Genomic DNA, 27,608 nt, shown 5'->3' with positions numbered 1-27,608 from the left:
CATTCTTCTGTCACACTCTGCAGCATACTATTTCTGTGGTTGTGTTCATATCATACCCTCAGATAGGTGTTTCATTGTCCCAGTCACTGCCTAGTGAATTAAAAGTCAAAATGTCCCCTACCCCACAATCAGAATCAATCTTCCGTTCTGTATCTGTAAATACCACTTCTACGTTTTTCCTTCCATTATGGTATGTATCCCATTCTACTTTTTATTATAGCCTTTGGTTTTTTGCTTTACTTTTGTGTATCTGTACCTAATTGATTATCCTTGAGATAACAGCGATATCAGTTTAAGCTTGAAAGCCACAGACAAGCTTGTCCAATCAATGGCTGGTGCTATTCAGTCCGTATGAATAGAGCATGTGTCTTGACTGGCAGACATCGGTTTGAATCCCTAATATGCCACAAATAGCTATATAATCTCTGCCTCTTCTTTCTTCTAGTTTCCCAGCTTGTAATAGGAAGATGATAATACCAAATTTGTAACATGCTTATGCAGATTAAGTGGAATAATGTATGGAAAGCATATAGCCAATGGCAGAATGCAAAAAATAGTCATGATTACTGCTGTTACTGTTACTATAGATATGTAGTCACCATCGTAGAAACATATTGTTTTGTTTGAGCTTTTAGAATTAATGACTTTGTGTGGCTAATTTCTAGCTGAATATAACTGAAGCTAGAAATTACCCATTAGTCTTACGATTAAATATAAAGCATTTTTTCACTATCTTACAGTCTTTTATTATTACTTATTTTGGCATTACAACGTTTTGCTGGCAACAAGGGTTGCTTGCTTCTTCAATTTTTCCAATAACAGAGGGCTAAACTGCTGTCAGTACTTGTGAAAAGAAGAATAATACCAAGCCTTAAATCCTATCTAGCCCAGTCTTTTCCATGCTGTTTTGCAGTATATGGATTGAATTTCCTATGGTTAGAGTTATTGAAACCCGACATATGGTGTTGGAGGGAACAATAAAATACCAGAAGGACTTTAGCCTGCCAGTGGGCTATTCTCCCCCTCAGATTAACTTTTCTTGAGTATATTTGTTCTATTAGAACTTGGATGGACAGCACAGTCAGAATGCATAGTCTTTGTACCAAAGAACGTAGTAAAATTGAAGTCAACTAAGGGGAAGGACATCTAATTATATTATGCTTTTGTAAGTTGTTAGGAAAGATGTAGTGCAGATTATTCTTAATTTGAATTAGGTGTTTTGTGCTTATTATGTTAGTGTTTCTTAGAATTGAAATTATGGAAAGATGATTCACTGTGAGGAAATACCTAATTTTTTTACCTTCCTTTTTTCCAACTAAACTTATGAATAACTCGTCAAAGAAAGAAGAAAACTCTGATATAGTCACCAAAAAATGACAAGAATTGATCATACATATTTAAGGCATATGTGTCATTTTCTGCACTGGTGAAAATAGATTGAGGAAATTGCACTAGAAATTGACTTAATACCTAGACACTAGTAGAAGAATGACATATTACCAGAGACTAAAATACTGGAAGAAGACAGTGAAGTTAATGTCATTTTCACCAACTGATGATGATGGTGATGATGGTGGTGAGAACATTTAGTAGGCAAATTTTCAGGCCCTGTGTAAGTCAATTAATGGTCATTGTTTCATGCTGCAGTTTTTATAAGAATCCCTATGAAATGCATGTTATTATTTTACCTTTATTTTACAGATAAAAATACTAGAGCTTCAACAGATAGTCTTACCCAATGTCACATAACTTGTAAAAGACAGAAGTGGGACTTAAACTGAGACCAGGCTAACCTACTGTCAGTCCTCTTAATCCCAATGCTGTACTGATAAGGCTACAGTCCTTCTCTCTGCAGGTGACAGTGAGGGCAAAGTTCTGAGAGTGAGTTCTTAAGTTCTTCTCTAGGAACACAGTACCTGTTGGTTAGAGCAGAGCCACCAACTAACCAGACCACCACTTCAAAGGCTTTAATGAGGGGGATTTACAGATTGACATGAAAAAACTCTCTGCAGTAAATCCTTTATGGCAGTGACACCATTATAAGCTCCATCAGGCAGAAGAGGAAGATAGACTATGTGATTTAGACACTGTGTTTCCTGAAAGCCGATATCAGTAGAACCACTCTGTTGGCATTCCATGCCATTGCATGGCAATTTAAACTGCAAAGCCTAAGCAGAGGAGAGTTAACAGTGTGGTTACAATTGATGTACATACCCCTTGATCCTAGATGGAGGCATTCTGTTAATAATCCCCACCTGGCTCTGCAAATGAAAGGATTCCATCCAACAATCCAGAGGAGGCTCTCTAACGTCCCTGAGGTCTCCTAGCAGACCCAGATCCTGTTTGAGTTTGGCCTTTCAACAATTTTATTATGGCTGTGGGTGCCTATTTCCAAACACCCACAGCCTATCATTATTAGTTATTCAGTAACTTCCCATTAGACATGTTCTTTAAGATTCAGCAAAATACCCAGAAGACTACAGATTCCCATACAGTATTCTCACTGATATAGTTTGACCCTACAAACTAAACAAGAGAGTGAAAAAATAAAACACAGACACAAACATGAAAGTCAGCCTTTCTACTGAAATACATCTTACATTGGTCATGAGAGATTTATGTAATACCAAATATCTATTATTTCAGAAATGAAAGCACACATGGCTGCTGTGAAATAAGAACAGAAGTGAAATTTCATATTTAAAAAGGAGCTAATTCAAGCATCAGAAGTAATACATTTTATTGGTTCTAAGACATTTTTACATTTTAGCATCTTGAAATGGGAATTCTTTTTAAAAGATGGCCTCTTACAAATACTTTGTCGTGAAATGGTAGTAACATATAAGGCCCCTTTTAAAACATAAGAGAGATGATGTTATTTTTGCTCAAATCTTCCTGGCTTTGAATCTCCATAAAATCCAAGAACCTTACCATAGACTACATGGCTCAGTATGATCTGGCCACTCACTGCTTCTCTAACCTCATCTCCCAGGACTTTTCCCCCCTCTTTTTTTTTTCTCTTTTTGTTGCAACCATGCTGGTCTTTCCGTTCTTAAATCACCTAGGCATGCTTCTACCTCCAGGTCATTGCCATTGGTGTTTCCTCTGCTGAGAATGTGTTTCCACTGAGAGTCCCATGGTTCATTCTCACATCTACTTCAGATATTTATTCAAGTCATACTTATTTAGGCTTTCTCTGGCCACCTTATCTAAAATTGCAGCATCCTAACATTCCCTGTCTACCGTTCTGCTTCATTTTTCTCTTTAGCATTTATTACCAGCTGACATTTCCCATTTTTTATTTACCTTGCTTGTAGTTTGTCTCTCCCCAGTACAGTATAAGCTGTGGTAAAAACAGGGATTTTTGTGTATTTTCTTCACTACTGAATCTCCAGGTCTTAGATGAATGCCTGCTACAGACAAGACACTTAGTAAATATATACTGAATATATGAATAGCTAGAAATATAAAAATACATATATATGAATATGCCAAATATAAAAGAATAAATCAATGGATTACATGCTCAAAAGTTGATAAGGGGGGGAAGAGGGTAAATATTACACTAAGCCTGTCCAGTGGCTCATGGTCTAGGATTTGGGCATCTTGAGTTATAAACTTGCCTCTGTTACTAGCTATCTGAGTAGAGCTTGCAGGTTAATCCCCTGGGCCTCCAGGTGGGACTACAGAGTATGGATGTTATAACCTCTCAGTTGAGGCTTCAGCTAAAAACCATTAAAAAATGAGGACCAGAATGGGGAATCTGAAGTGAAAGACACCATATCTTTTAATATAAATATTATCACCAGAAATGGTAGTTGTAAGGAGAGTCTTAATACAAAAGACTTTGGAGTTAATTTTTGGTTCAGTTGCCTTTGTTTTATAAATAGTGAAACTGAAGCCCAGGATTTGAGAGACTTAGCCAAGGCCAGGTGCTAGTTGGTGGCCAACCATAGAACTGTACTCTACAACCCTGACTCAACCTGACTGAACCCCTGTTCTTTTTACTTTAATTAGTACACAGAGTAAATACTGGTGATTAAAAACAAAAAAGAGTTATATTTAGGCTGTTTTGGTATTTTGTTCAACTTAAATTTGATGAATTCACCTGATGGAAAGAATTCATAGATCAATGTATCTCTCTTTGTGACTTAATTCAGCTTCCAGAGGAGATTGGAAAACTTGAAGATAAAGTGGAATGCGCTAATAATGCCCTGAAAGCAGATTGGGAGAGATGGAAACAAAATATGCAAAATGATATCAAGTTAGCATTTACAGATATGGCTGAGGAGAATATCCATTATTATGAACAGGTAATTAGTGTTATTTGATATTGCTTCATTTTAAAGTTATATTCTCATTTACTTTTGGTCCGTCCAATGTTGAAAGAGTGTATTAAAGAACAAGTGTCACATTCTAATGCCTCTCTGGTAGCTTGGTTTCGATGAAGTTGTCAGTTACCATTTGGTTTTGTTTATCCTCAGTTTGTTGTTTTGGATTTGGATTCTTCAAAAGCATTTGATAATGCTTTCTAATGATTGTCCTAACTACTCCTCTTTCCTCTCCCTTCTCCGTTTATGAAGAGTTTGCAAAGGAAGGAAAGGAGCAGAGACTTGAATGAGCAGAAAATCATTTCAGGGCCTCTTCTCTATGTCCTTGCTATCCCTGTCTTCTGTAGCTATTCTGAAACCATCAACAAAGGAGCACACCATTCCATCAGCAAAAGAGTAACAACATCTTTTTTTAAGTTCATTTTGTTTTTCAGATGATTGTATTTCAATTTTTTTACAACGGACTTTTCTCAGAGAAGTTTTTTTTTATTGTAAACATACTTTTTCTAGGAAGTATATTTTAAAATAACATCTTTAACCTTATCTCTGGCTGAATTAATGAATATATGAAATTATACATTAACAAAATTATGTCTTACAGCAGTGGTCCCCAACCGTTTTCGTACCAGGGACAGGTTTCATGGAAGACAAGTTTTCCTAGGTGGGGGGCGGGGTTAGTTTCAGGATGAAACTGCTCTACCTCAGATCATCAGCCATTAGTTAAATTGTCATAAGGAGCACGCAACTTAGATCCCTTACATGCGCAGTTCACAATAGCGTTCACACTCCTGTGAGAATCTAATGCTGCCTCTGATCTGATAGGGAGTAGAGCTCAGGCAGTAATGCTCACCCGCCGCTCACCTCCTGCTGTGCGGCTGGGTTCCTAACAGGCCAATGACCAGTACCAGTCCGTGGCCCAGGGGTTGAGGACCCCTGTAATTTATAGTATATAGTGCTTATCCGTTTAAAAGAACTTTAAACTGAAATATTATATATCTTGAAAGATTAACTGATATTGATGTTTTTATTCACCAAGAGTTAATTAAGCCCCTTCTATCACCAGACATTGTGCCTGGCCCTGGAGAGACCACAGTATGCAAGACAAACACAATCCGTTTCTCATGTAGTTACAGCCAATGAAGGAAACAATCACAAAGAGAGCATGATAAAATGGTATAAGGTTCGGTATAGAAAGACATTGCAGGGACATATAACCTAATCTAGAAAAAATAAGGATATGTTTATGCAGAGACCTGAATGATGAATAAGGAGTTGCCAGATAAGAGTGTGAGAAATGGAGTTGGAGCAGAGAAAACACATGCACAAAAGTGTAGAAGGGAGAGAGAACATGTTCAGATAACTGAGGTTCTATTTTGGAGGAAGAAGGAGTGAAGGTAGTGTTGAATTGAAAGATTAGGCTGAAGAGTGCATTATAAATTTAGTCTTTTACCTTTAAGGGAAATGGGAGCCATTGAGTAGTTTTCAGGAGGAAACTGACCGGATCAGACTTGCCTTTTGGAAAGATTGCTCTGACTGTACATGGGTCAGAGTTAGGCAACACTGGACATGATGAGACTAGTTAGGAGGCAGGAAAGGCAGAGATGTGAACTGACCTAGGAGTTTCATGTTAGTGGGCTAGAGATTATGGAACAGATCCATGGTTTTGTTTTGTTTTGTTTTGTTTTTTAACTAGGTAGAACTGGAAAGATCATTTTCTATCTCTCCATAATTTTTTATTCTGGTAACAACCGTAAGTAAATTCAAGTATCTAAAATGAATTTCCCATAAATCTCAGATTTTGAATGATATAAAGTATTTCTTTTTAATAAAGCACATTTATCAACATAAGGCTTTATTACCATTTAACTGTTTAAATCCACAGAACTAACCTTACCTCTCCTTTATAGTAGAACTTGTCTACGCTTACATTACAGAATTGTTGAGAAAGTCAACTTGTAATGAATAACAAAACAATAAAACCAAAATTTTAATTGAGATAATTTATAAGAAAATGCCTTAAATTAAAACATGCAGTTTTCTATAAATGATTATAAAATCTAAGTATATTAGGTTATAAAAATCACATGACAAATGCACTTAATATTATTTTCCTTTAAATGTTAAGATCTGCCAATTTTTCTAAATTTGGATTTTTTTAAAAGTGTTCATAACAATTCCACAGAATTTCAACTAAAATGTTTGGGTTTTGACCGTACTTCTCACATAAAAATGTATTTTTTTTTCAGTCTCATTGATTGAATTCAGTTTATACAAAATGTTCCTTTCTTAGAAACAGCTAAATGAGCATCGCTGTGCCATATTGCAAATTTTGTTTTTCACAGCAGTTTCTATCAGTGTGTGATGTTTTTAACTCTTTCCCCAAGTGTACTACATTTCTAAATGTTACAAAATTATATCGTGTCCTCCATCTTAAATGTATAAATTTGGAGGGATCATTGTTTCTCTTTTGTATAACTTCCAGAGATCCTTATAGCTCCAATTGTTTGTTGAATTTTTTCCTGAATGGAAAACTTTTAACAGATTTGGCACATCAGTCCAGTAAAACAAAATCAAGAAGTTGGAGCCCTTAAATGATCAGGGATTCTTAGCAGAAAGATTAAGGCCTAAACAGCAACAATCTGTCACTAACTATTAACATCAGAAAATCTCAGATATACAGGGAAGTGAAATGTTCCAGAGGTCATTCATTTCCTGTTTAATTTCATCACATTCTAATGGAAATACTTCTTTTTTCATCAGTATTCCCAAAACGGTCTGTTCCTAGTGTGATGGATGAAACAGGGTATATATACATTTGCCTTTGGATTTACCTGTATTAAGTTCTGGTCACAGATTGTTTAGAAATTAAAAGTTAAATATCAAAATGGCAGAGGGAAATTATATTATAAATACATGGTATGGGTCTGTATCCAACTCCAGTTATTATCATATTGTGCAATAATTGTGTCATGTTATATTTAGAGGCATCTATTACATCTAAGAACATGTAATAATCAATGTCATGTTGTACTTAGATGTATGAATTTATTGGGAGAGAGTTGATTCTAAATCCAGAACAGGTGTCTCAAACGAAACTTTTACTAGGTAAAATGATGTTGTTCCCATTTTGTTCTGTATGACCAATAATTAAGGATAAATGTGTTGAGTCTTTTTAAACGAATAACAAAACAATAAAATTAAAAATCCATTTGAGCAGGGTGAATGATTTCAAAGTATATTGATACCCAAATAATGAAAGAAAATGACTTCCTGCTAATGTGAAGGGATTCTAAAACAGTAAAACATCCATGCCCTGGATACAGGGCATGGATATTTCCTAACTTTTTTCTTGAAGGTGCAAAAGAATATCTGCTTTGTTGCTGTCAATGCTGATGATGCTAATGATGAAGGCTTGAGAGCAAGTGATTCCTGGCTGATCTTATGAACTGGAAGAGCACATTCTTCTCAAAGCTTTATTTTAATGTCATTGAATTCACTTGGCTATCCAATGTCCTCTTACAATTAGACTTTGAGGGCTTATTTGGAAATTCTGGCAGGAAAGTGCAGCTATTTAGGAACTGCTTTAGAATAGCTCTGGACTTGGCAACAACTATTAATATAAAATAGAACAATTACCTTTTGTCAGTATGAGCACAAAAAATGGGGAACCATTTACCCAGTCCAGTGAAATCACCTTTGTTATTAAGGAGGTGACAGACAGCTCTGATGTCCTTTTGGTCATTTAATGTCTTTGCTTTCTTTGTCTCTAACACATCAGGGACAAGGTGGATAGTAAGAAAGGGTAGGGAATTCACAAATATTCCCAATGATGAGGGTAGGGCTAGTAAAGGGAACTATGTTCAAAGGTGTCTATGGCACATAGCAGATTCTTAATGTGTGCCTGCTAAATTACCATTTCTGAGTACCTGCTATGATCCGGCCCTGCTCTATATCTCACATGTGGCATCTCACATGACCGTCTCTGTAACTCTGGAGATAGCGCTCTCCTCTCTGCAGTCTTGCTGGCCCAAGTTTCTACTAATGTTAATTTTTGCCAAATTACGCAGTTTGTCGTTAAGTGAATATGATAAAGGAATATAGTTTATTCCTTTGCATAGCTTATTTTATAATATAGTTCATTCCTTTGAATAGTTTATTTTAAAATTATTAGTAAATATATGGAAATGCTTGTTTTATTATCTTATTTTTCTGGTTATAAAATTAATACAGGCTCACTGAAAACAATTACAACAACAAAAGCTCAGTACAAAAATGTGTGATGAGGATAAAGAATACCCATATAATCCTTTCTCCTAGGGAGTGGTTCATTTAAATATAATTATAGAAAATAATTTGCTATTTTAAGATTAAATTATTGTTAGATTTTCTGCATGGGTCTTTGGAATGTGTCAGCATAAAAACACATATGTTTACTTATTTTGTGTCACAATGATTAAAATGAATAGTATTTTGAGTTCCATATTTTTCATTTATTTTACATATGTTTCCACAGTGTCATAATTTTCTTATGATACATCATACTGATGTATATTTATTAGCTTAGATAATAATAGTTAAACATTTGTTTTTTTCTTTTCTTCTATCATTACTATTAAAAATAATTATAAATATTAGCTTTTTGAAAACTTACTTGGTAAGAATTTCAAGAAATAAGCAGGTCTATGATTACTGCATTTCTTATTCTATCAGTCTTATTTAGGAATGTCAGTTACCTCATATAAACTCATTTATGTGAGATTCTGTTATCCTCAAAGCCCTGTGCTAAACACAGGGGTGGCGTGGCATGGGGAGAGGTGATCCAAATTCACACTTAAGTCTTGCTGTTAGGAGGCTAAAGTTGATTAGGGAAAAATAATATATAAAAATATTTATTCATTTATTTGATTAATACAGCCCTAAAGTTATTTTTTTCTAATGGTGAAGTATTTAAATTAGTTTTTTTGCTTGATTGTAATGGATAGACTGAATAAAAGGTTCTATTCTTAGCAGATAACACAAATATATTTATATGGACATCTAGCAAGCAGAAAAACAATTCTAGCAAAGGAAAATTTCTGAAAGATTTTGAGGAAAAGAAAAAAATCGTTACAAGGGTATCTGTCTAGCCAGATGAACAGTACTACTAATGTTTTCTTAAAATCCAAGTCTAGTTAGTTATGGCTCATTTAAAAATTACAGAAATTTTGTAAAAATAGATCTCACAGCAGTCCTCTAAAAACTAAGTATGAATAAGCACTGAGTGTCCAGAAGGTTCTTCAAGTGTAGTTTTACTTATTTAGGGATTTATTTCTTGTTGTGTTGGGAAAATGGTGAAATAAATTCTAGTGACATGGTTGTTTGTTTTAAACTTAATACTACACTACATACTTCGGAACATTTTGTAGATTTTGTAAATATTTACTTGAAAACATCCTGGTCCAAATTAGGACAATTTCCAAGTATTCTGACCTTAAGAGGTTAAACTATATTGATAATGATGATAAAACTGCTACCTAAGCAAGATTTGGATGGATGGCATTTAGATTCCTGTCAGAAATTTCATTCTATTCAAAGCTGAAAATCAGAAAAAGTATTGATATGTGCTCATCTGTGAGTTGAAAGGAGCAATGAGGGGAATAGTCTCCCTAGACTTAATTCTGATTAACAAAGAACTGTTTTCTTAACATGACAGTTCCATCAGGAGACAGTACTATTTCCAGAATCTGGGAGGTGAAAGCAAAGGAAGGAAAACTTGGCCATTCTCAGTCATATTTCCTAGAATTTAGTAAAGTAGCTTAAAAAATTAGATAAAAGTTAGTTATACTTTCTCAAAATCATACACTCTAAATGAGAATATGACTTGAGAGGAGTGGACAATTCTAAAAAGTGAAAAGAATGAAGCAGGTGAAGAATCTGACACAATTATACCTGTGGACCATGGATCATGGAAACAAAGATGATAGAGGAGGATACAGTCAAGAAGGAATACAGAAAAAAACAGGCAATGTCAGTGAAAGCATATGTCAGGAAGAAGAGGGTTTTGGGGGAAAAAATGTGAAGAGCTTCCAAACAGCACCAGAGTCAAATGAGAGTAGGTATGAGGAGCATCTTTGGAAGCAAGAAAATTAGGAATTAATATGTTACCAAAAATATTAATAAAAATGAATTTCTAGTGGAAACTGTGTAATGGAAACTAAGAAAACAGAACTAACTCATTTCTATTTCACTGCTGTTTTCTCCATGAAGGAGAATGAAAGTATAAGATGAAAGGATTAGGCAAATACAAATAAAAGTTAACTAAAATCCAATACATTTGAAGAGGTAATAAAACAAAAACTATCCATTGCTGCAAAAAAGAGATGGCTGGGTATCTTCTGTTTTTCAGTGAGTGGTGCAAAAGCCCACCCTTTACCAACCTGAAAGCAGTACTTACAAAGCCCCAGTTGAAGCTCTTAATTCTAAATGTACTCATAGAAGGAAGACTGACAGACCTTTACTTACCCAGAAGAAATGCAGGCCATGTTACTTTCCTAGGTGAATCCTAAAATTACCCCCAGAGAAGGTTTTCAACAATACTGGAACAATGTTTCCAAAGTAACCTCCTCTGTAATTTCTGATACACACCATGCACAGTCACCTAATACTTGCTCAACCCTTTGTCAATAGCCTGTCTTAGAGAGAGAAGGATGGATATGGTAGGAGAGTTACCCAGATAGAGTTGTTCAGCATAGTTTTGAGCCTAAGAAATGGCAGGTAGTGTTTGAGTTTTCTTTTAAATTGTTGGAACAGAGGTGTAATAGATGGTCTGTATTGAATCATTTTTTTTATGTTGGCCATAAAAAAGGCTCCTAGGCTGAATCTCTGTCAAGAGGCACATTCTTTAAAGTTAAATTCTCTTTCCTTATTATGAAACAAAGAAGTTGACTAGAGCTGGAATAATCCAGAGTTATCCAGGACAGGGAATTTTGAATCCATAACAAGGTGCATTTCTTTTTACAGTCATGCCTCCTAGTAGTAACTGAAGCCTGACCTAAACCCTAGACCTCAGGAGACAGACGCCCTGATGGTGCTAAAATAGGCCTTCAGAAAAGAGCAGTCTATATCTTTGGAACTATGTGCAGAATATCTCAGAACTACATTATACACCCTAAAATTGAATAGATTCCACTTACATGTAGGCTATATTTCTGGCAAAGCAAACACACCAGCTTGAGAGGATAAGAAGCTTAGAAGTTTACTCAGTCTAGCCATTTTTATACCAGTTAACTTTTCCAATTCGTTACATCCTTGTACCTGCATTATTCTACCGTCTTATTCATTGGGAAGTACTCACTGGAAGCCTGAATGCATTAAGAAATTCAGGTTACATCATTGCTACTTTTCTGTGGATCATCTAATTTATTTAGGGATGATCATCAAAAGGAAAACAACAACTTTTCATCTTTTTAATGCCATTAAATGGCAACACATTTAATAGAGTTTTCTCCTTGTGTTTCGAGAGCCCAGCATTGTTATTGATTATTTAATGATTAACCTTGTCCTTTTAACCAAATATATCACTTTTTTGTTGAGCAATCAGTTCTTTTTTCAAATAGAATCTGAAGGCACATAGAAATGATCAGAGCAAAAGATACAGAAATGGAATAGCCTTCTGTGATTCTAGAACATCTTTGGAGGCAAGCCACCATAGACTCCGTGAAACTGCCTTCTCAGTTTGACACATTATTACCAGGAAATTTGGATAAGTGAAGAAGCAAGAATTGTAAGCTCAACTCAGGGAAATCTACATTTAAGACATTTCACAAATAACTTTTTAAAAATTGACTATTATAAATATCAGAGGAAGTCCCTGGGCATAGTTCTTTGGGTCTCGAATTATTGTATATTTGTGGTATACATGATCCTACAATCCTTTACTTCCACTGATAGAGGATGGCAACTTGATAGCCAGATTACTCCCATTTAGGTTATACTGTTTCATTTTGTTGGAGAAGGTTGGCAATGCATCTTAGCCTGTTTTAAGTTTCTAAGAAATTCTTAGGAAAGAAACCTAGTCACCTTTCTTTATCCTCTCACATACCGAATTTGTGCTCACAGAAGCCATTTATGGAGTCATTGTCTGAAATGTTCTCTAGAAAACAGGGAAAACACATGATAGAGATATAAGATTTCTAACGCTCATTAGAGTGTTCATTTTAACACCACTTGAACGAGCTTAGGTAACCATGAGGTCTTGACAGAGCAGATTTTAATTCAACATGGCTTAAAACACTGCTCTGTTATAGCCAACTGCCTTTGAACTTATGTTTGCATAATTTGATGCAACTTTTCACTGATGTATAGATGAATATTCCCCTACCATAGCAAATAAGAAGGTAAATATTATCTTCTATGTTATTGATAAGGTCCTGCTTTCACATTCCGGGAGGTAAATCTAAAATCTAACTAGTTTCTTTCTGCAGGAATCTTTATATTCAAGCCAAAGTTAGTTTGAATAAGATAATCTTTAGCATGGAGAATGATAATATGCTTTTTAGAGGTCAATTTATTTAATTTTCTGGGTATTTGTTTTGGTGACCTCTTAATTAATTTTGAAAAAAACTTAATTTTCTTCAAAAGTTAAGTTTTATGAGAGTCATATTAAGGTCCTGCTGTATTAGAAGACACTTCTGACTTAAAAAAGTAATTATTAAGTAGTTAAGCAGGTTTATTTACTAAAGAAGTTCTCAGAGTACTTTATGTGCTTGTATGGTTGTGAATCTGAAGACATAATAATTTTCTTGACTAGATCAGTGTTTCTTCTTGCAGAATGAGTGTTCTACAGAACATAGTTTGGGAAATCTTGGGTAATAGTGTTGATCTCTAATGCTACTTTAAGTGTGGACTGATATTCATTCCATAAGTTATTACAGATTCAATTTAGAAGTTGAAAGTAATCAGTTGGAATCTTCGATAGCAATTAGACATTGCCAAGACAACCAAGTAGGTGATTAGGAGGTTTGACTTGTTGAATTCTATGGAACAATTCAAATATTGTCCAGCTTTTGTGGTGATTTGCATGTGGCATGAATTACAGACTAGTCATGGCCAGTAAGACCATTTAATGGTCCTTAGATGACTGAAAGAAGAAAAAACAAAACAATTGTTCTTCACCACAGATAGTTTAAGAAGCATTGCCTGAAGTTCCTTCTGGTTTTTACAAGTCTGTTGATCTCTTACACTTAATATAGTGTCCTTTCTCATTTAAAAGTTTATAGTCGATTTAATATTGAAGCATCATATAAAGCATATAAAACGCAGTCAATGGTAGAATTAAGTTTAAATGCAGCAGGATTTTATTTTTATTTATTTCTAAGGAAATTTTAGAATCAACTAGTTGTCATTTTTAGAATTCTTAAGTATTATGTACTTATTTTGTTGTTTGATTAAGTGTGATTTCTGCTCTGAATTAAAATTTCAAAATCCATAGCTATAGCTCATGTTTCCATCTAGTTTTGAACCTTTTATTATGTGTCATATAAGTCTTAAATATTTTTGTTTTACAGGTTTTTGCTTTTTTTTTTTTTGAGATGGAGTCTTGCTCTGTCGCCCAGGCTGGAGTGCAGTGCTCCAATCTCAGCTCACTGCAACCTCTGCCTCCCGGGTTCAAGCGATTCTCCTGCCTCAGCCTCCTAAGTACCCAAGTAGCTGGGATTACAGGCACCTGCCACCATGCCTGGCTAATTTTTTATATTTTTAGTGGAGACGAGGGTTCACCATGTTGGCCAGGCTGGTCTCAAACTCCTGACCTCAAGTGATCTGCCTGCCTTGGCCTCCCAGAGTGCTGGTATTATAGGTGTAAGCCACTGCACCCAGCCGGGTTTCTGCAGTCTTAAAAACTTCAATTGAAAAATATTCTCATCAGTCCCCTATATTCTGTAATGTAATTTGTTCTCAATTATCTATGCAACTAAAGTGAGCTTAGGTATGAAATAGACAGTTATATCATGGCATAGTCTGTGCTTCTTCCCATCCTTTGGGCTACATAAGTTTTTATGTAGTTAATCAGGGATTTGCATAGAAGGAGATTACACATAATAATGAAATAATTTCTAAAAATGTCTAGTTTCTGAATCAAGGACATTCTGCTTATTGTGCTTTGTAAATGACAGACTACATACTGTGGGCCAATATAATAGTTTCTGTATAGAAAAGGAAGAAATGATTTAAACACACACACACACACACACACACACACTGCATTTTATCACAAATAAGAAAGGTGGGTCTTCTAATGGAAAAAATTAAAGTTGGGTACCATGATGCCTGCATTAGCTAATTATAAAGTCCTAATCATGTCTTCTCCATATACCCAGTTTGCTAAACTGCCAAATAGAGGTATTCCTCCCTTCCCCCACCCCACATCCCATTCACATACACCCCTTACAAGTCTTTAGGAGAATAAAACTGGAACACATATATAACATGCTATAAAATAATGTGCTTCAACATCATAGTTGCACCTTAATAATTTTCTAATAATCCAGAGGTAAATGTGCTTATCTGTACAGTTGGTTGTACTTTCAGCGTATGCTAACACAAAAACAGATAAGCTTGATGTCTGAAGTGTCTAGCATTAAACTGGATAAACTTCATGTAATTGGCTTAGCTGTAAGTAAACAACAATGATGTGGTATAGAAAAAGTATGAGTTTGTAAGGATATGAATTTAAATTTTGGCTCTTACGTTAATTTCTCCTATAAAGATTTCCAATATATTAGACCTTTCAGAGCCCCAATTTCCCCATGTATAAAAATGAGAGAAATGGAATAAATTTTATCTAGGGCTCCATCTGTCTTTATCAATCTTGAGTTAGACATCTACAGAATAATGCTACAGAATAATAAAAAAATGGACCACAAGATGGCGTTTGTAGCTAATGAGTCCTTTTGCATTAACTATCTGTGTTGCAGTCATTTAAATATTTGCAATAATTACAAGTGTACACTTATCACTTACATTCTTGAGAGATATGTAAAAGTAATTTTTAGAAAAATAATATGCAAATCCTGTTATTTTTAAGTTATTGGTATTTCTAAAATTATAAGTTGGCAGATGATTCTCAGAAGCTGAATTTAGACTTTTCCAAAAATGAAATATAATGAATAATTTTGAGCTATTGCAAAATAATAGAAGTTGTTTTTCTCTGGCAATATCAACTCTAATTTCCAGATTGATTACATTTCAGAATTTGAAAATATGTAGCTCCTGAAAGTTTTAATTAGTGTTTCAATTTTAGGTTTAGGAGATTTAAAAAGTTACTAAAATGTTACACACCCTATTGCCCTCATTTTAGGCATAACCTAATAATTTTTATAGATGATAAATAATTTCGTGGTGCTATTGGCCTAGTATAGAAATGATTGCGAATTTGCGCTTCAACGTTTTCTCAAATGTAGGTGATATTATCTGTGTCCAGGATCATTTGAGACAATGTTAAAATACTTAGAAGAAACTCAGTCATATTTCCAATTGGTAGCTTACTGAGAAAGATGTAGTTATCATGGTACTCTCTCTAAAAGTTGCTTTTTGATTAGAGGTGAAAAGTAGAAGCACAACAGCTTTATATGGCTTAATATGGGAATTTCCAGTTTTAAAATAAATATATGGGAAGGTGTGGCTTTTACATATTCTATAATAATAAGTATCATTATTATTATTAGGTAAATGTCTAGTTATTTTACTTTATTACCACAGAAATATATAATTATATTTTATTTTGACTTATATAATAATTCGAATGAAAGTAAATTTTCTATTAGCTGTTTCTATCAACAGTGTGGTGTCATTACCTATGGAGATATCAACTTGTTATGTAGGCATCACATGGTGGCTAAGGGGATGGGCTTTGGACAGGCATGACTTCTGACTTTTAGCTGAGTGACCTTGAGGACTTTTTTTATTTTAGTGAGCCTCAGTATCCTCATTGATGAAGTGATGAAAATGCCATAGATTTGTTTGGGTGTTAAAAATATAAATGTACATGCATATACATATATGTATTTATGGAAAGGAATATGTAAAGATGAAAGAAAAGTCTTAGAAGCAAAGTTTAACATTCCCAGTGAGTCACTAAAAATAGTTTATAAGATTTTATGCTCATCAGGTATTTCCAGGAGTCTTAACCAGCATATGCCTTAAGCCACTAATTTTACTTGAGCCCAAAATTGCCACCATAGAAAATAGGTTTTAAAGCTGCTAAACGAATGAATGAATGAATGAATGAATGAATGAAAAGCAGTTAACTCAGTGTCTAATAAGGATTCAGTAAATGTTGGCTACTAGTAGTACTAGCAGCTGTAGTGGTACTGAAAATATTTCTCATATATTTATGAATCTTATCTTTGGAAATTATAACGACAGTTATCTTATAAATACCAAATGCTAGGAGGAGAAGTAAAATTTTATGTTTGCTGTATTCCACACTGGGTCAAGCAAAGCAGAGCGAGGCATATTTATACATTACATATGATTTCATTTGCCAACTTCTTGTCAGCCACAGTTAGCCTCTGGAAATCTTCAGTTTTAGTTCTGGGATGAAGCTTAATGGACACACATAGTTCAAACCCCTTACTATGAATAGGTAAACAGGCCCAGAGCAATAAAGAAATTTGCCTGAAGTCACACTGTAGGACAGAACATCTTCATATCCCACAAGCTTGAGAAAATAGTGATTCTCAAATGTGGAAGCTTCCATTGAAAGCTGTATCGTATCTGTAGAAATACCATTATTGTCACCATTTACTCTTTAGAAAACTTGATCACATCTGCTTGTGGGATTACTACCCACTTATGAGAGCCGAAGAGACATTTACCTCTTCTAATGCAAAATGTCACCACCTTTACCGAAGTAGCAAGAGATTTATTTTCAAAACTGAAAGTTAGTTTTGGAATTAAAACTTAATTTTCTATGTATTCCATCTGTGTGTACTGCATTTAGGAAGGTTTTCAGCCCGTGTGTAGAAACAAAAAGGCTTTGTTTACCTGTTGGGTCTGTTTTCCCCACCTCTGGCTCACCTTCCTGTGGTGGCTCTCTTTCTCTGAGTTCTCTCCTCAAAGAGAAATTGCACTTGACTTTGGCTGCAACTGCAGCCACCTGGGGGAAATGTGTACTGGATTCTCAGTTAACAAGGATTTGTGATAAGCTTTTTTTCTGGTCAACCCACATCCTGGCTAATTGCATGTATAGCATATTTATCAACTTAATTTTTTCTGCAGCGAGAAGGAGCTGTTCACCATAGTTTCATGTAGAGCACTGGAAAAAACACAGCACTTCACTATGAGAGTCAGTTTTCTTAACTGTAAAATGAAATTACCTGATTTCATCAGAAGATTATTGCATGAAATAAAACAGTATGTATGGAAAATGATGACATCTTATTCAAATGGAAGTGGAACTCCTGTTGTTCTTGGTTCTCCCATGATAGTATGAGAATCCAAAGCTAGAATGAGCTAACCAGAACTATTAAATGTCAGGCCAGCAGTGATGCTGGATATTTTTTATTACTACTCTGATTTTGACAGATACTAACTTTTTTCACTCACTGTAATGATTTAAAAGTGTAAAAAAATTGATGACAATGCAAAGCCAAATAACAAATAGAAACATGTTTTAAAAATACTAACTTATAAGCAAGTCTCACACTAGGTTTTGAGATTTTTTTGGTTGTATTAATGATTCTTTATATCCTCCAATTATGATCCTGAGGACAGTAAATACTCACTGTAATAAATTACCTAACTATATGGTATAAACAATATATTTCTTGAGTTTTTCCTTAGGTTTCATACTCAAGAGCAAAGAAATTTAAGGAGCCTTAGAGATCATCTTTTTGTTGTTTATAAAGATTTGTGTACATTAATTTGATATATGTGCAGGATATCAGGTAACACAGGTGAATATTAAACATTGGTGGAAACAGGCAATTACATTTATTTAATTAAAAATCGGCTATCAAGAGTCCCAAAGTGATCTGGTAGCGTCAGGAGCTGCATAGTTCAAGGTCAGATTCTCAGCTTTACAGGCCTAGAAAAAAACCATATTGGTCAGCAACATGAATGGGGATCGGGCTCTTAGGGCAAAACTTAATATTTACATGTTTGGAGAGCAATAGAAACCAAGATATCAGTTGGTTAGTGTTCAAATAGAAAAGTGCAGTTTTCTGATGGCCGGCATCTTAGCATCAGTTGTTCAATATATTCCTTCTCTATAGAGTCATCTGCATTTTCTGAGCACTTACCATATTCCTGGCATGTATTAATTCAGTCTTCTTCAAAGTATAGATCTGTTCCTAGAAATATATGCAGAATTTCCAAGATATATAAAGGGAATTAATTTCCATACCCTCACCTTTTGTAAATACTCTTTCCTAAAATGTGATCAGCCTGATGCCCCTGCAGTCAGGGTTTCTTACCTACTTCTCCTTCCAAAATCATCCTTCTACTATGTGAAAGAAAGGCATCTCATTCTCTTGGCCCAGTGACTTATTAAATGTACCCTGGTGATGGTTCAGGACATTGACTATCCATTTGTTAATGGATAAATACTGGCATACAATTTACGAGATTTATCATATAAACACACTTAGACCATTTGAGCCTCAGCTTTCTCACCTGTAAAATAGGATTCACAGAAATCATTATGAGGCTTAAAGAAGGTGATACATAAAGCAATCATTATAATGCCTGACCAAGTATTCATATCAGTATATGGCAGTTGTTAATGTTATTTCTGTTGCTATCCTATGTCAGTTGTTCTATAATGTTCTGTATTTCAAAACACATACTTTTTCTGCCTCTGGTATGGAAGATAAGGAAATCGTGAAGTAGCTAATTTGTCTGTCTTACCATGTTTTACTGTCCCTTTTAGTACTTAATTTAGAAAGGAAAATGTTAATTCACATCACTAATTAGCATGGACGACTACTGAATATCTTAGATCTTTATTAAACTAGTATCGTTAATGCAGAATATGAAAATGATAGGAGGTTGTTCACTTGAGGACTAATGCCATCTTTGGTGCAGTTTGAATCACTTATTTGACAGGAATTCTAAATAGAGCAGACTGCTTAGAATTTCATTTTGAATTTTACCTGGAGAATGTTCAGAAGTTTATTTAAATGATAGTTTTGCAGTTATTAAAAATATATCTTCTGAAAGTAGTAATTGCTTTGGGGCTGCCCTGTAGGGGTACCAGATACAAGATTGTGTATGGGTTTGCAGAGAGCAAACCAGAGCGCTCTAGTAGAAAGATGGTTTGCAAAGGAAACTGAGGGCTTTTCTCTAAATGTAAAGTGTGGTGCTGTTCCTGTCAGCCCTTTCAACCCAGTTAATAGTTTTCTGTTTTATAAACATTGTGGGTAGATTTTTTAAAGATATACTTTGGCATTTTTGTATTTCCTTCTTTTTTATACTTGACATTTGGTGAAGGAGATTTGTGAGTGGTTTATGAAACTGAGTTTTAATTTCTTTTTTTTTCTTGGTATTGAAAAATCAATAAAATACTAATAACAGCTAATATTTACTGCATATCTGCATATGATGTTAATTGTAGCTTTTTGTAGATGTTCCTCAGGTTGTGGAACTTCTCCTTTATTCCTAATTTGCTGAGAAATTTTTTTTAATAAGCAATGGACATTGGAATTTGATAAATTTTTTGTCTATTGAGATTTTAATATCGTCATTTGATAAATACTTGAATGTTAATCCAATCTTGCATTCGTGGGATAAACTCCATTTGGTTATGATGCATAATTCTTTATAGAAATTACTGCCTTTGATTTACCAAAATTTTATTTAGAAGTTTTGCATCTATGTTTAGGAGGAATAATGGTCTGTAGTTTTCTTTTCTTGGAATATCTTTGGCTCTGGTATTTTGGACAGCATCCCCATGTCTTCAATTTTCTGGAAGAGATTATGTGGAATTAGTATGATTTCTTCCTTAAATGTTTCCTATAATTCTCTAGTGAAGAACTCTAGGCCTAGAAATTTGTGTATGTGTATGAAGATATTTAACTACAAATTCAAATTCATTTGGGTTATTGGTTTCTTCTGTGGTGAATTTTGGTAGTTTATGTCTTTCAAGGAATTGGTCCATTTCATCTACACTGTCAAATGTATAGGCATAAAGATCTTCATAATTTTCTTTTTTCCTTTAGCGGAATCCGAACTAACATTAACTCTCTCATTCCTGAACCTTGGCAATTTATGTCATCTCTTTTTTTATGATCAACATGGCTAAAAGTTTAATAATTTTATTAATTTTCTCAAGGATCTAATATCAGTTTCATTGATTTTTCTTTATTGTTTTTGTTTTTTCTTTCATTGAGTCCCACTTTGCTCTTTTCTGTTTTTTGTTTTTTTTTTTCTTCTGCATTTAATTGTTCTTTTTTTGGTTTTCAAGGTAAAGACTAAAGGCATTGATTTGAAATCTTTCCTCTTTTCATGTGTAGGCATTTAGTGCTAAAAAATCTCTATGTTCTACTTTAATGGCATACCAAAATTTTTGATGTGTTGTGTTTTCATATTCATTCAGTTCAAAACTCTTTCTGATTTCTCCATTGATTTGTCCTTTGACACTGGAGGCTTTTTATAATTGTCCTGTTTAGATTTCAAATATTTGGTGATTTTAAAGATATCTTTCTGTTACTGATTTATAATTTAATTCCATTATGTTCAGAGAACATACTTTATATGACTTGAATCTTTTAAAATTTATCAGGACTTATTGTATGGCCCAGAATGTGATCTATATTGGTAAATGTTTTATGGGCATGTGAAAGAAAATATGTATTCTGCTTTTGTCCTGTAGATCTCAGTTAGGCAAACTTGATTGATAGTGTGGTTCAGATCTTATATATGAGTGCTGATTTTCTGTCCACACATTCTGTCAGTTCTTGAGAGGGGTATCAAAATCAATTATAATTGTAGATTTGTCTTTCTCCTTGTATGTCTGTCAGTTTTTATGAAACTCTTTTATGTGTGTAAACATTTTAAATTATGTCCTCTAGATGAATTGGCCCTTTTATCATTATGAAATGATCATCTTTATCTCTGATAATGATCTTTGCTCTGAGATCTACATTTCTAATACTAATGTAGCCATGCTAGCTTTTCTTTTGACATATGTTACAATAAAACATATATATTTTTTTAATTAAAAAAATAAACCCAGGATCTCACTGTGTTGCCCAGGCTTATCTCAAACTCCTGGGCTCAAGCGATCCTCCCACCTTGACCACCCAAACTGCTGGGATTACAGGCATGAGCCACCATGCCTGCCCATATATATATTTTTTAATCCTTTTAATTTTAACTATATTTGTCCTTATATTTAAAATATTTATAAGAAATTTAAACAAAGTATAGGTAGGTCTTGTTTTTTTATTCAGTTAGCAATCTGCATCTTTTAATGGTGTGTTTAGCATGTAGACATTTGAGTAGGATTATTGATATATTTGAGTCTTTTATCTTGCTGTGTTTCTTTGTCCTGTCTGTACATTGTTCCTATTTTCTTCTTTTGCCTTCTTTTGAATTGATAGACAATTTTACATGATTTCATTTTACATCTCTTTGTGGTGTATTAGATGTAACTCTTTTGTATTAGGTATAACTTTTATTATTTTAGTGGTTATTTTTAGGTTACTGTATGTGTCTTAAATTTATCATAGTCTACCTTCAGGTAGTATTATACTTCATATATAAGAACCTACAAATGTGTTTTTTCATTCCCTTTCATCTGGCTTTTATGCTGTTTTTGTCATACATTTTACCTATACATGTATTATAAGCCCTGTAAGATTTTGCTATTTTTAATTCATTAGATTTTAAATACATTTAAATAATAGGAAAAGTATGTATCATATGTACTCATGTAGTTACTATGTCATTTGTTTATAGATCCATATTTCTATCTGGTCTCTTTTTTTTCTGCCAGATGAGTTTTTTTTTTTTTTTAATATTGGTTGTAGTGTGTTCTGCTGGTGATAAATTTTGCAGATAATGAATTAAGTGATTTTCCAGTCTGCCTGATGGGATTCTGTACTATCATAGGCCCTATGAGAATGCTGGATACTGTTTAATCCTTCCCGATGGCTTTTTCCCCTGTCTCTGGTAGTCTTCTCACATGCATGTGCCAGTCAGTACTCTGCTTGGTGTGGGGCACCCTCTGCATATCTCCAGAGCTTTCCATGCACCACTCTCTTCTCTGATACTCTGGTCTATGAACTCTAGCTGCATTTTCTCTAACTCTTAGCTCTATCCTTTTAACTCAGTGAGTCAGCCAGGTAATGTCTCCCTTCACCATGGCCTCGAAATTCTGTTAAGGCAATAAGCTGGCATATTAGAGGGATGCTAATATAGTTTAGATATTCATCCCCACCCAAATCTCATGTTGAAATGTCATCCGCAGTGTTGGAGTTGGGGCTGGTAGAAGGTATTTGGATCATAGTGGTGGATCCCTTATGTATGTCTTAGACCATCCCCTTGGTGATAAGTGAGCCCTTGCTCTGAGTTCACAGGAGATCTGGTTGTTTAGAAGTGTGTAGCACCACCTCCACCACTCCTGCATATGCCATGCGGCATGCCTGCTCCCACCTCACCTTCCGCCATGATTGTAAACTTCCTGAGGCCTCCCCAGAATCTGAGAAGATGCTGGCACCAGCTTCCTATACAGCCTGCAGAACTGTGAGGCAATTAAACCTCTTTTCTTTATAAATTACCCAGTCTCAGGTATTTCTTTATAGCAATGCAAGAACAGCCCAATACAGATGCCATAACAAAATTCCAAAAACTAGGTGGCTTAAACAACAGAAATTTGTTTCCTCACAATTCTAGAGGCTAGAAGTCTAAGATCAAGGTGTCAGCAGGCTGCTTTCTTCTAAGGTCCCTCTCCTTGGCTTGCAGATGCCCACCTTCCTGCTGTGTCCTCAGATGATTTTTCCTCCTTGCTCACATTTCTGGTTTCCTCTCTGTGGCCAGATTTCCTCTTCTTATAAGGACACCAGTCATATTGGATTAGGGCTCACCCACATGACCTTATTTTACCTTAATTACCTCTTTAAAGGCCTTATCTGCAAATATAGTCACTTTCTGAGGTACTAGAATTAGAGCTTCAGTCCATAACACTGGGGTAATCATGGAGCTTACTCTTCCCCACCCCACCCCAGGGACCACTATCCTTTGTTGCCTGATTTCCAGGGTGTTGAAAACCATTGCTTTATATATATAGTTTCTACCTGATTGATTGATTGATTGACTGATTGAGGTAAAAGAGCCTTTCCAGTCCCTGTTAAACCCTCTGGGTCAGCAACAGAAGTCCTGAGCCTGAGTTCTTGATCACTACACTATACTTCCTCACATTGACCTTTCACAAACATGCAGAGATTTATGGGATCTACCTTTTGCTCATCTTTTAGTCTGCATTCAGTGATTACTTCCACTAGGAAACATTAGGACACTCCAATGTGACTTAGATCCTATTACTGTTACTCCCATCATGTCCTGTACCATCACAGACCCTATACTTGATTATATTTGCTTACTTAGGTTTCATGCTAAATCATAATTTCTATTAGCTTGTGGGCTGTGTGCTAGCATCATCACAGTGCCTGGCATATAGTAAGAACTCCAAAATATTTGTTGAGTGAAGAGATTTTTGTGTGTCTACCCTCCATGCCCCCCAAATCATGCATAGTTTGGACAATTATAAATTACAGTCCAAAATTTGAAAAATATACTATATGTGAAGTATTCATCTTTTATGCCTTTTCATGAGTATAGACATTTGGATACAGTTAAAGATATCTAAATTCTTCTCCTGTACCGTCTAAGAGGAGGCCATTCTTACTAGTTGGCTCCTGTAGTAACTACCTGACCCTGACTCCTCTACTCCCCTCCCCTCCTCTTCCTATTTTATTTTGTTATTTCTCCATCCCTATGAGAGAGGCTATTATTATTAAATATCTGAGGAGCTACAATATCATAAAGTTAGTAACTTACTGGAGGATAAAAGCAAATCCCAGAATCAATTCATTACAGTGACTGTGCTTCTTGGATTGTACTTGGCTTTCAGTACCTTCTAAAGCTATTTAAAGCAAAAAGTATCCCTTAAAGTCTTGATAAACTTGATTATTCTAATGAGGCCTACATTACCCCAAGCCTGGCCTTCAAAATATATGACAAAATAAATACCCACTATTTAACCCAGTAATTTATTGGGTAAATTTTACCCAGTATCTTTTTATTTGACAATTAGGTCTTTCAGTGTTTTACTGTTCTCATGTAATTATACGAATCTTTTAGCTTTATTATTAGCTTCCTAAGTTATTAGAGCCTATCTCAGAATTAAATCACAGTATGTAATCTTTATGAAAATCAGATTTGACATAGTATTTCCCATATTCTAAATCTTCAGTTTGAAAAAAATGTATTTGTTTGTGCATACACACACACACACATAAGTATATACATACATACTTTTTGAAATGCAACACACTTATAATTTGAGAGCTCTAAACGTTTGAGTTTTTACAGTGTTTGAGAAATCTCTAGTCTGTTATTAGTGCTGGTTGTCCGATATGGACACTTTAAAGCTGTGAAAGGATTAGAGGCAGAAGAAGTGACATGGAGGTAGTTGGGCCAGGTGGACCAGTGTTAATCAGTCCAGCTTTGGAGTGTTTATGTAGAAACATACATGTCTATGGCAGTCTATCCACATTTGAAGAAAAAAAAACATAATTTGTTTCCAAATTCATTATAGCTCAGGCTGAATATACATTAGAGTAGTTATGATTTACAAGAATCCTAAATGTGTACAGACTATTAAAATTATGCTGTAGATAAACTTCATACAGATGCTTGAGACTAGTCTATTAGGAGGATCATCCCCAGGCAAAATCAAATAGGCCACATTTATGTTTATGTGTTCCCAACGCCTTCAGACCCTTACAATCCTGTTTCATTTCCTGTGGCACATTAATAACTAAGTCTTTCCACCCCATCCCAACAGACCATCATAAGAGTTGCTAACTTTTGGAGCATTCACTTTATGCTAGGCATTCTGCATAGAGACTTATACAGATTATATACATTTAATTCTCACAGTTGTGCTAGTGGTAAGTACTATCATTAACCTAATTTATAGCTGAAGAAACTCTAATAAAGGTTAATCAACTTTCTCAAACTCACAATTGACATAATGGGATTCAAATCGAACTGAAGTATGTTTGTATCATCACTCCTCCTCAGCTCCAGCTGGGTCCATCTTTTCCTCTATAACGTGGAGCTCTTATTTTTCTCTTAATATGGGGTAATAGTAGATTATTTCAGCAAACTAATCCTTGCTAATCTTTTTAACCTTTAATATGTTTTCCCCTTACTTAGCAGTAGCATCCCTCATTAAGAATTAAAATATGTAGAAAATGACAAGGATTCTGACAAGCTGATGGGAGAGAAGAAAAGAGCAGATTGCAGTAGGAACAGATGTGTTAGAATTTATTAATCCTTTAACACTGAAAGTAAACTATTGTTGATTGCCTCATGGTGTGTTTCCATTATTCAGTGCCTTGCTACGTGGGAATCATTCCTTACATCACAGACCAACCTTCACTTGGAAGAAGCCTCTGAAGATAAACCTTAATCCCATTGAGGACTTCTGTTTGATCTTTGGGAGACAGCATTTATTAACCAAAGTTATTCTTTCTGGATCTGCCGTGTCCTTATAAAGTGGATGAAAAATGTTTCGTACCCATCTGGAAAACCAACAACTTGAAATCTCAGGTATTCCAGGTCACTGACATGAATTTGAAGATATATCTATCTGTATGGATATATATCTATATGTATATAGATATATAAATACAGAGAGATATCTGGCTTGGTTTTAATTATGTTCTTAAATTTGTGTGCCAATAATTGCATATAGATTTTTTTTCTTAAATATTTGACTGTGGAACATGCCATTTTAAATATGTTGTAAGGACTGTTTTAATAAAAAGTTTAGTATGAAGTGGTTGGCTGCAGTGTATTCTTTTCCTCCTAGTAGCTCAAGCCTCTTAAACATTCTAAAATGAGTTCAGCATGTGTTAACAAGTATACTGCGTATTCATTTTTATTTCATTATCATTTCCTCTGAAATACTATTCAGTTTAATATTAGGAACTCAAAGTAATATCTAAAAATTGACATTATTAAAATTGATAACTGTTCAAAAATTAATTTGTTAAAAGTTAAGTAATTGTTTTCCACAATTAAAAAGTTTCCAAGATTTAAATTGTTATTTGAGTTATTAGTTAGAAATCCTTATATAATTATATTCCCACTAGTAGATATATTTGGGCTTTGTAAAATTTGTGCATATTCTTTACAATTCATACCTAGCTTTTATTTGTTAAGATATACAGTGTTTATCAAGTTTATTTTCCCATTCATTTATTGTCTACTCCATGCAAGGCACAGTTGTAGGTGCTTATGTTCTGTAGTGATGAAAAAGATACTTTCAGAGCTTACATTCTAGTAATACTGATCATACAGATTTTTTCTATTAATTTTATAACCATATAAAAAAGCTAAATGTGTTGATTATTTAATTTTTGCTGATTTTCAGAAATAGATATTTCTCAGGACTATGTGAAATTTGAGGAGTTTGGTCATGCTTGCTGTCTTACACATATGACTTCATATTTTGGGTATTATCAAGTGTCACAAAACTAGACATTTAAATTGTTTTAACTAAGACACGAGATTCACTTATACACACACAGCTATAAATATAAAATGAAACACTTTTCTTAAATATTGGCAAATATAATTTTTAAACCATTTGTAATAAAAAAATCTTCCTCCATTTTTTGACCTTTGGCTGCTGACAGCTTATAAGTCCCACGCCTCTGTCTTCCTCTTCTGCCCCACATCTTCTGGGCAAGCTGCTTGGAGAGCCCAAGTGCTCCCTCCTTTGGCACTGACTGGAATAAAGTTCAAACCGTGCAAGCCCCTCCCGACAGATGGGAATCTACCTGCTAACCACCATAAAAACCTTAGCTGGTCTGCTTTTCCAAATGTCTCAAACCATTTTTGAATCAGTCCAAGAGGCCAGCCTTGCTCTCCCCAGAAAGCCTCATGATGTAAGCGATAAACCTTGTCATATCCTCTTGGTGTGTTTGTGGCATCATGAGTCTTGACATCCAAAACAAATTTTAGGTGGGAGTCCTTCCTGTTTATCAAAATTGCCCCAACAGTATT

At 34.7% G+C, this 27,608-nt stretch overlaps 1 protein-coding gene across 6 annotated transcripts in view; it reads left to right on the top strand.

Moving 5' to 3' along the window:
- The window catches only part of SNX7 (sorting nexin 7), a 102,952-nt gene extending 76,576 nt beyond the window's left edge, over positions 1-26,376 (top strand). For 4 of the 6 annotated variants that reach the window (XM_063799190.1, XM_001158484.6, XM_063799181.1 and 1 more), the window contains 2 exons: positions 4,161-4,313; positions 25,930-26,376. In XM_063799190.1, the coding sequence (XP_063655260.1) occupies positions 4,161-4,313; positions 25,930-26,007 (231 nt within the window). In that variant the 3' untranslated portion in view covers positions 26,008-26,376. Of the gene's footprint in view, positions 1-4,160; positions 4,314-25,929 lie in introns of those variants that run through there. The other 2 variants (XM_016923062.3, XM_063799175.1) reach the window with 2 other exon arrangements.
- The last annotated feature ends 1,232 nt before the right edge of the window (positions 26,377-27,608 follow it).

This window comes from Pan troglodytes, chromosome 1 (genome assembly GCF_028858775.2).
Source record: "Pan troglodytes isolate AG18354 chromosome 1, NHGRI_mPanTro3-v2.0_pri, whole genome shotgun sequence".
Classification (NCBI taxonomy): Eukaryota; Metazoa; Chordata; class Mammalia; order Primates; family Hominidae; genus Pan; species Pan troglodytes.
The sequence above is the reverse complement of the archived record's forward strand: the minus strand, read 5'-3'. Positions and strand labels throughout refer to the sequence as shown.